The sequence below is a fragment of the Vigna angularis genome, chromosome 2 (assembly GCF_016808095.1).
Source record: "Vigna angularis cultivar LongXiaoDou No.4 chromosome 2, ASM1680809v1, whole genome shotgun sequence".
Taxonomy (NCBI): Eukaryota; Viridiplantae; Streptophyta; class Magnoliopsida; order Fabales; family Fabaceae; genus Vigna; species Vigna angularis.
Window position 1 is genome coordinate 32,621,812 of NC_068971.1, and position 13,700 is coordinate 32,635,511.

The window sequence follows — 13,700 nt, forward strand, 5'->3', positions numbered from 1 at the left end:
ATTATCTTTGTAACAAGCTTGGAACATATGATTTATATGCTCCAGCTTGAGGGGGAGTGTTAGATGTTAAGATGTGTGTTTTTGTTATTTGGGCTTAGTCTATTCTATATTAAGGGCATTGGCCCATATCTTACAATATAAATAAACTACCCTTTGTGTATGCTAAACACACAAGGGATATTTTCTCCCAATCTTCTCTATTTCTCATACATATAATAGCTATTTTAACCATATTTTACCTGGGATACCCATGGATTGAGCTGTTGATGCACTTCATCCAATATTGGACCATGCAGGACAGTAAAAGATACCTGAATGAAAACCATACAAAATAAATGTAAATTATTGTCTGGATTGACCATAAATTAAAATCATCAACCATTGAATGTTTGAAAAGAAAAGTCCATAACCTGATTATCTGATTTAATGGGAAACGAGCCATTTGGACGAAAGACATATGCCCCCGAAGCCTAAGAAAAATTTAGTATGCAGTTTTAACAAATATTTAACCAAGTTCATTAAGAATGTTACAGATTAAAGTAAGAAAGTGATCTTATCATAGTTCTAACTAGAAGACAGAGTAAAGGAAAAGCCAGAAAAAGAAACTAAAGAAAATGAGAAAACATGTACACCTTAAGTCAATCTTCTGATTGACAAATGCACTATTTATCCTGCATTGAAAACGGAAAACAAATGTTGGCTCTTTTATTGTTTCTATTTGCTAGGTTAATGAGAGCATATAGGCTCGACTTGAGTGTACTTTGTGCTGCATATACTACACTCTCAACACGGTATTTCATATGGCATAGGGAGACCATGCTATACAAATCATCCCCTTAGAACATAATTCTCTTTTCTCCTTTCACTACATGGTATGATGAGTATATAAAAGCAGCCACCAACCATATAGGGCAACCTGTTACCAAAAAGAGTCCTACCAATGAGCCAACAGCTACTGGTGGGATCATGAGACTTGTATGGTGGCCAAATCCTAATAAAGAAACCAACCACATCCGAAAACAAAGGGTGTGGCAACAATCAAGTGTAGATGCTGATGATTTGATTATAAGAGCAAAACAAGTCTCCTTTCAGCAACGGAGAGGAGAATCTCTCTGATCTGTTGAAAGCCCAGTCATTTTCAGGGGCTTTCTTTGGTACTGTTGCTATTTTTGAAGCAAATTGGCCAGTTACGATACTGTTAGGTGAAAAATGTAATTCTTGGCTGTTACGATGCTCTTTACATTTACCGAACGAAATACTATACCAAAATATGCCTAACAAAGAAATGTCATCATCCGGCTAGGACAACCTGATTTATAATATTGCACAGAGCAGAATAACAAAGACAACTATATCAACCAAAAAATTCTTCCCACTAACAATGTAGTACAAAATTAATAGAAATGATATTCAAATATATAGAAGCTTCAGTATATATGTAACCTGGGGATCCTTCTCAGTCCCATCGTTTCCAGAATAATAACTGTATGATTGTTCAACTGGTGCTGTAACCTTCAACCAAAAATAAAATAAGAAACTTCAGCATTGCTAACTTTATTCCTTAAGCAAATTGAACTCAGAAAATAATGGCATCCCTTACCAGATAACATCTGATCTTGGAGCATATTAAGACTACAAATAGAAAAACTAATAAGCTCATTGAAACTTACCAGGGTTCTACTGTTAACATAGTGAGTCAGTTTTCCCTCATCTGCTGAATAAAGTAGCATTAGATTCCCTTGTCCAACTTGTATGCTTTTATTAGTACTTCCCTGTGGACTTGAAATCTTTGAGATTGTTGAACTATCATCTATGTCATTCAAAGAGTCATAAAGTTGAAGTTAATTAGTATTATCTTTCAGTCCCACTACACTGACACAGACAACAGACCAGAGACAAATAAACGAAGTTAAGAAAGCAAGAACATATATCACTAACTTGATTGATCAGAGCTTATCACTGTATAGGTGCTGAAACCAAGGGGAGGTACAGACACTGGAAATGCAAGCCAATACTTGAGTACGTTGCTCCCAGGAGCTTTTCCTCTATATGCTTTGACATAATATTTTCTCATAGTCAAAGTAGCATTAGACAGAGGCAGAAGCTGAGACTCAATTTTCTTCCCATCCGAATCCTGAACAAAAACATGTGTAGTGGAAATCTGGCAAATATGTTCAGGAGTCAGTCACACAAAGCATAAATTAGTGTCTGAAGTGATCGAATAGTTAGAATTTATAAATAGTCAGAATGATAATCACTAAAAGTTGAATCAAAGAAATTTGTTTCGAATATCCTATCTGATGTATATGTACATGCTGTTTCTTTCAGCTTGCTTATTGGTCAAAGAATGAATCAATGCATACAATTAAAGATCCAAGGGGAGGGAAATACGAATAAATGAAACAGTATATGAATGCCTATAGTCCCTCAATTAGCTCATTCCACCAAACTTGAAGAAATTATCAAAACAAAAGTATGTTTTTCTTATCATCTTTAAGCCTTCTAACACGCAATAAATAAACTTTGTGATCCTTCAAGAGGCAAACAAAAAACTCTAAAGAATAAAATTTGCAAGAATAAGTGAATTAATATATTTTACAAGACAACAAAATGACCCAATGATACACCCAAGTAAATGGAACATGGCAGCAATCACAGATTCTGAAGTGATGGAATACACCTTTCACAGCCCAAACCCAAGTCTAACAAGAAATAAAATAAACAAACTACCAGTAGAACTTACAGGAATTCGAATTACATCTTCCCTCTTCCAAGCAAGAGGATTATAAACAACAATGACCTAAAACGGGAATAAAATTTGTGAGAAACATTTCAATTAGAAATTTTCATATCTAATTATAGTCATGCAAAAAATCAATACTATCCTTACCAAGCTCTTTCCATTAACCAATGTAGTTTCTGAAGGAGGACAGTAACTTATATTAAGAAGAGGACACTGAAAATAGATTCACATAATTTAGTATAATATCAAATGTTCTTAAACTAAGAAGATTTAGGAAGCCTAAGTTAATAAAAAAATAAGTGACTGATTGATAATAGTTAATAGGATATATCAGAAATAAAAAACAGTTAAAAGCAGCCAAAAACATTTTCATTGGGATAAATAACTCCTTTGTCGTTCATTTATATCACTTATCAAGAACATAATATGACAAAAGAAATAGGAATCCTTACCAGATAAGAAAGGTTAATGTAGAGAAATGTGTACCACTAAATGTATAAGTTTAGATTGACCATGATTCTGTATAAGTATCAAGAGGAAAATGGAGAGAAAAGGAGCTCTGATACCAAATTAAGAGATAAAAAGAAAAATATAGGGAAAAGAAACCTTTGTATTGAAAATTGAGTTTGAAAAAGTAGCTAGCTTGTTCAGACCAACTACAAATGTCGAGCAAAGCTCCTCTAGCTTGGTCTGTGTTGGAAGTTCTAGATCGACTATAGATAAGGTCAATTCACAATATATAAAAGGGTGCAAACCTCACCTTACAAGCTGGTTTTATAAGATTGAGTTAGGATTAAAGTCCACTTTTTAACATGGTATCAGAATCATAGGTTAAAGCCTATTGTAGTGAAATTTGATGTTTGTGGGGTCTATTGTTCCACTCGCTATCGGATCACCCATTAATGTATATACCTCAGCATGAGGGTGGTGTGATGGAAGTTCTGCATTTACTAGAGATAAGGTCAATTCATAATATAAATAAGTAAGTGCAAATCCTACCTTACAAGCCGCTTTTTTGGGATTGAGTTAGATTTAAGGTTCACTTCTTAACCGTCTGAATGAGATGCTACTTTTGGTGAAGACCCTAATGGAGATGGAGATTAAGTAGAAGGGCAAAACCACTACTTGCCGGAGACAAAAATAAACACTATTAAACATTTGTTGGTCACTCAAGCAATACCCATTGTGTAGGATAACAAAAATAGCGTCCTTGTAAATAACATGGTTGTTCAAAAAATTAATAAACTTTCAAAAAACCTTGTTACTCAATTAAATTCACGTGATTAAAAGTCTTCTCTTCAAGTGAAAGTGTGTTAGAGAATAACTAGCACAAATTGCTACAAGGTGGACCAAACAAAGTTAAATGTGAGAACGATCAGATACCCCATAATGTAATCCCAACAGAGAGGGGATATGTAAATCAACCCTTAATCACAAAGTCAATTCAAGACCCAATTGGACAAGGGAACACCAACGCAAGTTAGGGGCCACTAGGCATGATTGAAACATTGGCCAGACGTGCCACTACCTGCGGCTTCCAGTGACTGCTGGAGAGAAAAGAACATTTGCATCTAGTCGCATGTGGTAGCTTTGATGACCAGAACTTTGGTGGTACAGTGGTCACCTAGACAACGTGACTCCAATGGTGAGGTAGCTAGTTAGAAAGCTGACAACAGAAGCGGTAATAGCAAAAATGATGGAATACAACTGTTAAAAAATTGCAGTGAAGAGAGGATGCAAAAAATTAGAAAGAAACACAATTTTCAGAAAAACAATTTGGCGCCTATGGACAGTGAGTCCATTGTGAGGGATTGGATTCAACAAGTTTTGGATACCACCTAGAGATAAATGATAGAGTCTCATGATGGGATCCTTGTGTATCTCAAGCACAAGGGAAAACATAGAGATGGGCTGTTAGGACTTAGAGAGTATAGGAAAGGAGAAAAAGAATAGAGAAATAAGGAACTGCTGAGCGGTTAAGGGGGCGGGACAAATGTCTATATAAGAGGAGCTCTTTTATTGTTTTCAGTAGACAGTTAGAAACTTGGCTTGTGAAGACCGGTCTGAGTACATGGTGAAGGAGGTTAAGCTCCTGAAATCTCATTGTATTCTTGTTTCTTGATGTGAATACCATACTATACGTTGATTCAATTGCTTGTGCTATTCTTTTGACTTGAGAGAGAGAGGAAGATAGTTAGGATTCATACCTTGTTTCCTAACAAAGTGGTCCGACCTGCCGGATCCCATTTGGAGAGAAGTGTTGGATCCGCTTGGGAGGGGACTGCCGGATCAAGAAGTTGCCGGATCAAGAAGCTGCTGGACCAAGAAGTTGTCGGATAACTGTACGGTGAGAACGAAAACGATGGAAGGAAGAATGAACGTAGTCGAGGGACGATTGGAGCACATTGAGATGGTCGTAGACGGATTGAAGGCGGAGACCACAGCGAATCGTCAAGAATCGATAGCAATGCGCAAGGACATCCAAGAACTGATAAGGTTGATGGGGGTGCGCAACAAGCAAACAGAGGAAGGTTCCGATGGGAGTCAAGGGTCTGTAAACAATAATGGTGGAAACCAGCGCGTGGATAATGGGGACAGAGATGGTGAGGGGGAGCGATCGGGGAATTTACCTAATTGGAGACGAAGGGTGGAATTACCCATTTTCGAGGGACCTGACCCCTTGAATTGGATCAGCACAGCGGAGAAATTTTTCGGAATTCAAAAGGTAGCAGAGGAGGAGAAGATTGAACTGGCACATATTAGCATGGAGGGAAGCGCCGTATATTGGTTCAAGTTTTGGAAAGATAAGGCAAGTAACCGAACCTGGGAGGGCCTCAAGGAGGCGTTGTTGATCCGTTTCGAGAGTCGTCACCAAGGCGGAATTTTTGAAAGAATGGCGGCGATCAGACAAATGTCCACTATAGAGGAGTACATGAGGGAGTTTGAAGCGTTAACCGGACAGACGAAGGAGTTTTCCGATAACCAGTTGCTGGGTTATTTTTTGGCGGGACTGCACGAGGAGTTGAGGTGTCAAATGAGGCCCCATGACCCACGTGATCTGATGACGGCGATGAGGATCGCGCGCAACATTGAGGAGGCGCTTCGTGGCCTGGGTTTGCTGGGGTGGTCTGGGGCCAAGAACCCGCCTTTATGGGGGCGATCCACCAACGGCGGAGCAGTGGTGGCGAGAACCGAAGCGGCAAGGAGTAACCCGGGGAGGACTGTCGCAAATGAGAGCGTTGGATCGGTGAGGAGAGACAGCACGACGGGTAGTGCGGCGAGAGAAGGAAATCCTGGGGGAAGTGATGACAGAGGAAGAAACTCGCGGAACCTTCCCTACCCAGAATTTCTGAAGCGAAGAGAAGAAGGGAGGTTTTACAGATGTGGGGGACCTTTCAGGCCAGGGCACCAATGCCCTGAGAAGAGTTTACGAATAGTGTTATTGGCTGAGGATGAAGAGGAGGACGTAGAAGAGGAGGTGGTAGAAGTGGAGCTGAAATGGATGGAGCTCTCGGCCTTCTCGGCTGGCGGAATAGGATAGTTTTGCATGAGCAGTTTCAGTTCAACCTTGGGGACAAGGTAGATCTTCAAGGGGGAGTAATGTTAGGACTTAGAGAATATAGGAAAGGAGAAAAAGAATAGAGAAATAAGGAACTGCTGAGCGGTTAAGGGGGCGGGACAAATGTCTATATAAGAGGAGCTCTTTTATTGTTTTCTGTTAGATGTTAAGATGTGTGTTTCTGTTATTTGGGCTTAGTCTATTCTGTATTAAGGGCATTGGCCCATATCTTACAATATAAATAAACTACCCTATGTGTAGTCTAAACACATAAGGGATATTTTCTCCCAATCTTCTTTATTTCTCATATTTTCAATAGACAATTAGAAACTTGGCTTGTGCAAACCGGTCTGAGTACCTGGTGAAGGATGTTAAGCTTTTGATATCTCATTGTATTCTTGTTTCTTGATGTGAATACCATACTATACGTTGATTCAATTGCTTGTGCTATTCTTTTGACTTGAGAGAGAGAGGAAGATAGTTAGGATTCATACCTTGTTTCCTAACATGGGCGGCCGAGGACCATATAGTAAAATACATCTAACAAAAATCATTCATCTTTGATTTTTAATTCACTATCAAGTCAAACTGTACCAAATAGTAGGTAATTTATGATTGATTCTTCCATAAAAAATTATAGAAACTTGTGCCATGACTGTGGTGCATTGCCTGTTGGAGGTTTGTCACTAGGTTCACCCTATGCGAACTTAGTCTTTGATTTACCAAGGAAGCAAGTGCAGATGCAACCAACCTTTCTGCCTGAAAATTAAAAAGTTGTATGCATAAGTTTATGTTTATGATATCAATACTAAAGGAGAAAATTGTTAAAGTACACCTCTTCATATCCCAATGAGAGTCGCAGTGCATAATCAGAAGCAACATGCTGTCTTTCTGTGCCACTAACTGCATCATGGTGTTGGGCAATTGCTAAAGCATCAGCTAATGCATCAGTATTTGGCCCTGTTTCATCCCTCCCTTTAAAATATTCCAATTGTCGTGCTGCCTAAATGTCAATAAAAGAAGCCCAAACAAGAAAACTGAGCCTTTAGCTCACAAGCACTTAACAAATTACTTCATAAAGTAAAATAGGTCAAAAATTTTACCTGATAGTAAGAACTCATCACTCTCACATAGAACTTCAAACCTGGCCTACTTGTAAAATATCCAGTCCAATAAGCATTTGGGTGATCTGCGTACCTAAAATGTTGTGTCTTGAATTTAAAATTGGATCTTTAAACTATGTGGAAGCTTTAAAGTGAAGGAAGAGATGGGAAGGGAAGTAAATGAAGGTGGTAATCTTCCTATTTGTCAAGATCCAACTCTCACAAAAATTTATGTTAGTGTTAGAATGAAGTTGCACATATTTAATAGATCTTATCACATGTATATAATACTGATAAGCTGTTATTGAATACTATTTCTTAGTTGATCAAGTCATTAATTTCTGGACAAATGTAGCTCAAATTCCAGTTTTGGAAAACTCTCAACTTATACCAAGTGATTTTGCTCAATTTAACAAAATCATGGTATATTGTTCTTTTTTTAGGCATCCCCAACAGCACCAGAATAATAGACTTTTTCTTGTTGGTGGTCTTAAGATGGAAGAGCGTCTTCTACATTATCTTCTTGTGTGGCTTCTGTGTCCAAGACGATCCAATCATGTGCAATGCTCTGAAGTTGATCTCATGATCATGTATGGAATACTTCAAAGTATTCCTTTTAATTGGCCTCATCTCACACAGAGCATCATGTACAAGGCAAAGCGGTTGGATTCTGCTCCACTCCCTTATCCGCTTTTAGTCTCCCGCATCTGCGAATACAAAGGTGTTGATGTCTCCAGTGAACGCGTTGAGCATTTCCTCCCAAATCACAAAATTGGAGATAACTCACTGAGACAAATGGGCTTCATCAAACAAAGCAATTTATATATTCATTCTGATGATGTTGGTGCTCAAGCAAATGAAGATGAAGATGAAGATGAAGAAGATACACAAATGTCTGACCCAACCAATGTTGCGGGACCATCTCATGTGCCAGAAGAATTTAGTCTGGAAAGTTTATCTAGACTAATGATCGAGATGGCAAGGTTGCAAAATGAGATGATGAACTTTCAAAATGCTCGCCATGAAGAAATTTCTACTCATCTAAAGAACATTGATGAGAGGATCTCCGGTTTAGAAAAACACTTTCAGGATAGTAATGAGATTTAGGTTCTCTTGTCTTAAGCTGCTTTATGATTTAAAATTGTATGCTTTGAATATTGTGTCTTTGTTTAAATTAAATAAAATATTGTGTGTTTAAATGTTTGTTTAAATCTTTTGCATACATGCTTTTTATTAAGGGGGAGTATAATCTTAGGGGGAGATATATTAACACAACTTTTTAATTATGATAAAAAAGGGGGAGAAAATGTTTAAAGCTTATAATTTATTTGTGTTTATTCACTAATGTTCTTTTCTTCCTTAAGTTGTGTTTTTATCCAGATTATTACTAAAAGCTTTAAATCAAAGGAGTTTTTGATCATCATCAAAAAGGAGAGAATGTTAGCAAAATAATGAAGATGAAGTTTTGATGATGTCCAAATCAAGTCAAGAGAAATCAAGATTCAAGAAGATCATTTGAAGACTTGTATTGTTATAGAAAGCTTTTGTAATAATTGTAATTAAATGTTTAAGACTTAGGATCTTAGTGGTTTTGATACCATGTACTTTCATATTTCAAAATTGATGTTCAGAGTCAAAAACGCACTGTATTAATCGATTAAACATAGTGTTAATCGATTAATCCTGATAAGAGCTGAAAACTTAAACTGCCTCCGTAATAATCGATTAAAATACTTTTTAATCGATTAGCTAATCGATTAACAAGTGGATTAATCGATTAAAGGTGACCGTTGGAGTTTTCTAGCCGTTAAAGTAGCCGTTGTACTCATTTTAATTGATTAGCAAGTATATTAATCGATTAAAAGCGTTAAATGGCTGAAAACGAAGAATGGAAGAGTCTTTGCTTGAGGCTATAAATAGGCTCTCATTTTCCTTCAAAAATAACTCTTCCCTTATGCTCTAGAACTCAAAAACTCTTGAGAATAGTGTGATCTTGTTTAGCTAAAGAAACTCTTGTTTGTGGAGCTGTTGAAGTGCTACTGCGGTGACAAAGGAATAGCTAGTTCATCCTTGGTGCGTCTGACGAAGTGTTCAGAGGAGAAAATCATCCTTCGTGAAGTATTCGAAGGAAGTGTTTCATCCTTTGTGAAGACTCAAAGGAGGTGCAGGTTCATCTCTTGTGGTATCAAGAGAGGTGTTTTCTAAACTTTTACAAATTGTTTCTTTGTGATTGTAATTTGTAATTGTTTTGTGAGTAGTGAACTATTTATCTTGTTTTGAGATAAGCGACTGGATGTAGGATTGGTAAGATCCGAACCAGGATAAAATCATTTATACAAATTTCTCTCAACCTTACTCTTTTTATTTATCATTATTAATTGCTTATTAAGTTAAATTGAGTAGACATTTTAAAAGGCACACGTTCTTATTAAAAACCAATTCACCCCCCACTCTTGGTTTGTTATCCCACGCTAACCATTCTGCTGCAGCCGCTCTGACATAGATTGTTAAAAATATAGGTAAAGAGAATGTAATAGAGATGAATGAAAATAATAAAAGTTATTCTCTTTCTCAAGATGGTATCAAAACTCTCGATCTTGGGAGCTCCGTTTCCGCTGCAACAGTAGTCACCGTCGTTGTTGTCCGGCCAATGCAGCTGCCATGGTAGCCGATTGGGGTCGTTGATATGGCAGAAATGTGCATCTAACTCTGGCGAATACACACCGAAAATCGCTCCAGGAAAGAAGCCGCCATATGCCACCACCGTCACGAGTGCATGTAGCCCATTCGCCTAGCTCCAGCCAGACCCACTCGTTGATGCCGTCACAGAAAAGGTCGTCGAAGCCTCTTGAGTCCATTCCACGGGTAGCCCATGTGCCTACCTTCATCGAGATCCACTCGTCGCTGCCGTCACAAAAATGGTCGTCGAAGCCTCTTGAGTTCGTTCAACGGGTCGGTGAGGTCCCATTTGGCCCAAATTTGAGTAGATCTGGTTTTTTACGTTCGACTCTTTTTTTTCGGTGTAGCCCACCCGTCATCTCGGATAGAGTCAACGGAGATTCTGATTGTGTTCCAAGTCATGTTTGAAGTAAAAATTATTCCTTTGGGTCCTAATGATCTTCCAAATGTGGTGGGTGCCTATCGGTTGGATCGTCAGAATTTCTTACAATGGAGCCAGTACATTCGAAAGATTCTCAAGGGACATTCAAGACTAGATCACAAAGATGGAGGAGGGCCAAGACTAGACGACACTCATTTTCCAATTTGGGACAATGAAGATTCACTAATTATGACTTGGATGTGGCATTCCATGATTCCTGAAATAAGTCGAAATTATATGTTTCATTCTTTTGCCAAAGAGATATGAGATGATTTACAGAGTACTTTTCATTGAAAAAGGATTTTGCTACATGTTATGACATTGAAAAAGGATTTTGCTACATGTTATGACATTTAAAGTAGGATATTTAATACAAAACAGAGCTCCCTTTCCATATCAGAATATCATGGATTCAATTAGATCAGTACCAAACAATAAAGATGTGTAAAACATATGCAGCCACACATGCTAAAGTCGTGGAAAGAGGAAGAATCTTTAAATTTCTCCATGGCCCGAATCATGAGTGCGACCTAATCCGAGTATAAATTTTAGGAAGAGAAAAATTACCATTCCTATCAAAAGTATTTCTCATGGTAAGAGGGGAAGAATCTTCACTGATTCGTCAATCTGCTAGATTTTGGCATCTCTATCTCTATCTTATTTTCACGTTCTTGTCCGATTTTCTTTGTTTATGCTATGAGAGGAATCAAATTCAGAAACAAGCGTACTCGTTCTTAGATAGGATCATTTCATCTAGGCAGCAATCAACTGTGAAAAAGTCGCCTCCTTCTCCTCTTTCAGGATCTGTGCTTGTTGCCTTGATTGGAGAACCTTGGTTTTTTAGTGTTTTTCTCTCTCCATGGCTTCTTCCACTGCCTCCTCTGATAACGCAGGCCTAACTCAAATTTCTTCTCTTGGACCTTGGGTTCTTGACTTAGGTGCCAAAGATCACATTATTGGTAAGAAATCTTTGTTTTGTTCTTTATCCTCTCCGGATACTTTACCTACGGTTACAATGATTGATGGGTCTTGGGTCTCATCTGATGGTCTTGTCTCATGGTGTGGGTACGGTTAATCTTTTTCTAGCTTTAACCATTGATAATGTTCTTTATGTCCTTGAGTTCCCCTTTAACTTATGATCTATTAGTCGTCCAACTCGTTCTCTTGATGGTGTAATTTCTTTTACCACAAGTTCTATTTGTTTACAAGAGCAAAGTTTGGGAAAGATAATTGGCACCAGATGTGAGTATCATGGCCTTTATCATCTCTACCCTTCAACACATGTTGGCACACTTATGGAGTTTCCATCTCTTCAAACTCAATTAGGTTATCATAGTCTTGCCAAATTGCTGCAACTTGTTCCTAGTTTGTCCAATTTATCTAATTTGTTGTGTGAGTGATGTCACTTAAGGAAACATAGTCGTAATTCCTATCCTTGTAGTGTCTCACAACGTGCTTCGTCACCTTTTGTGTTAGTTCACTATAACATTTAGGGACCTAAACGTGTCAAGTGTAATTTAGGTTTCTAGTATTTTGTTACTTTTATTGATGATTATTCTAAATGAACTTGGTTGTTTTTAATGAAAAATCGTTGAGTTATTTTCTATATTTCAATCCTTTTATAATGAAATTAAAACTTAGTTTGGGATTTTTATTCGAACTTTGCAAAGAAATAATGGCTGCAAATACATTTTCCATTCTTTTAAACATTTTATGGCTTCTCATAACATTCTTCATGAAATTTCATGTTCTTATACACCTGCACAAAATGGGGTGGCTAAACGCAAGAATAGACATCTTGTGGAACCAACTCGCACACTTTTAATTTATGGTGAGGTTCCTCAACATTTTTCGGGTGCTGCTATTCTTATTGCATGTTATCTTATTAACTTCATGTCATCTTTGATTATAAATAACAAAATTTCTCATTCTATTTTATTTCCTCATGCACCTCTATATCCTTTACCTACTAAAGTTTTTGGATCTACATGTTTTGTTCATAATCTTAGTTTTGGTCTTGATAAGTTATCTTGAAGATCATTGGATTGCAGTCATCTTTATATTAAAGTACATTAAAGGATTTCCTAGAAAAAGTTTGTTATATGGTTCCAATAACCATACAAAAGTTGATTGGGCAGGATCTCCTTCAGATAGAAGATTTACCTCCGGGTATTGTGTCTCCATTGGTAGTAACTTGATTTCTTAGAGGAGCAAGAAACAAAGGTTTGTGACAACATCTAGTGCAAAAGCAAAATATAGAGCTATGGTCTCAGCCACTTATGAACTTGTTTGGCTTACGCAATTTCTTAGAGAGTTACAATTTGGAAATGTCACTCAAATAACATTTATATGTGACAATCAGACAACTCTTCATATCAATTATATTCCTGTCTTTCATGAAAGAACCAAACACATTGAGATTGATTATCATTTCATTCAAAAAAAGATTGTATATGTAGACATCAAGACTTGAAATTATCAGTTAATAGATATTTTCACTAAATTTTTTAGGGGACCGAGAATTGATTATATTTGCAATACGATTTGTATACATTAGCTTGAGGGGAAGTGTTAGATATATTTCGTTTTATGTTAATTAAGGAAACGTAGACTTTTGATATTGTTTGATATATTGTTGATATTGTTTTTAACAATATCTTCTATTTACCATATTTGTCTGGTTATAATATATACTTGTATCATTCTTCATTAGAAATATATTATCGTATGTGTGTTTTGGATACAAGAGAGATTAATCCTATATTTAGTTTTACTATATTCAATAGAAAGAAGGTTTACTTTCTTCCTTTTGTTCATTAGGACTTAAAGTTAAAAGAATGGGAACTGACATTTATATCTGTTATTTAATTTAAAATAAGTTATTTACCTTTCTTTTCCCTCACTAAAAAGCTCCCAAACAGAAGGTTGTGTACTTTCCACCCCTTCCCTTCTCATTCCTTACCTCTAATTTCAAAGATAAATTTAGAACATAAGTATCATAAACTCACGGGAAGAAATCACCAACTTTAAGGGGCCAATATTCATTAGCTGCATATTTTGCATCAGTGTAGATAGATGGTGTTGAATATAATGCATTGACACGTCCATCCTGAGAGAATGTAACATGATGTGCAAGTATAAGTTGTAATTCCAAGGCGCAAAAATCAGTAAGTCTCATCAATGATATAAAACAAT

The 13,700-nt window shown here is 37.0% G+C and overlaps 1 protein-coding gene across 2 annotated transcripts in view; it reads right to left on the reverse strand.

Moving 5' to 3' along the window:
- The window catches only part of LOC108328905 (alpha-mannosidase At3g26720), a 30,814-nt gene that overhangs the window by 12,155 nt on the left and 4,959 nt on the right, over positions 1-13,700 (reverse strand). The window contains exons 9-19 of one of the 2 annotated variants that reach the window (XM_017562804.2): positions 13,514-13,614; positions 7,406-7,499; positions 7,138-7,305; positions 6,972-7,061; positions 2,891-2,956; positions 2,744-2,800; positions 1,939-2,161; positions 1,671-1,810; positions 1,444-1,512; positions 411-470; positions 240-311 (exon numbers count right to left, since the gene is read on the reverse strand). In XM_017562804.2, the coding sequence (XP_017418293.1) occupies positions 240-311; positions 411-470; positions 1,444-1,512; positions 1,671-1,810; positions 1,939-2,161; positions 2,744-2,800; positions 2,891-2,956; positions 6,972-7,061; positions 7,138-7,305; positions 7,406-7,499; positions 13,514-13,614 (1,140 nt within the window). The remainder of the gene's footprint in view (positions 1-239; positions 312-410; positions 471-1,443; positions 1,513-1,670; positions 1,811-1,938; positions 2,162-2,743; positions 2,801-2,890; positions 2,957-6,971; positions 7,062-7,137; positions 7,306-7,405; positions 7,500-13,513; positions 13,615-13,700) is intronic. The other variant, XM_017562805.2, reaches the window with a different exon arrangement.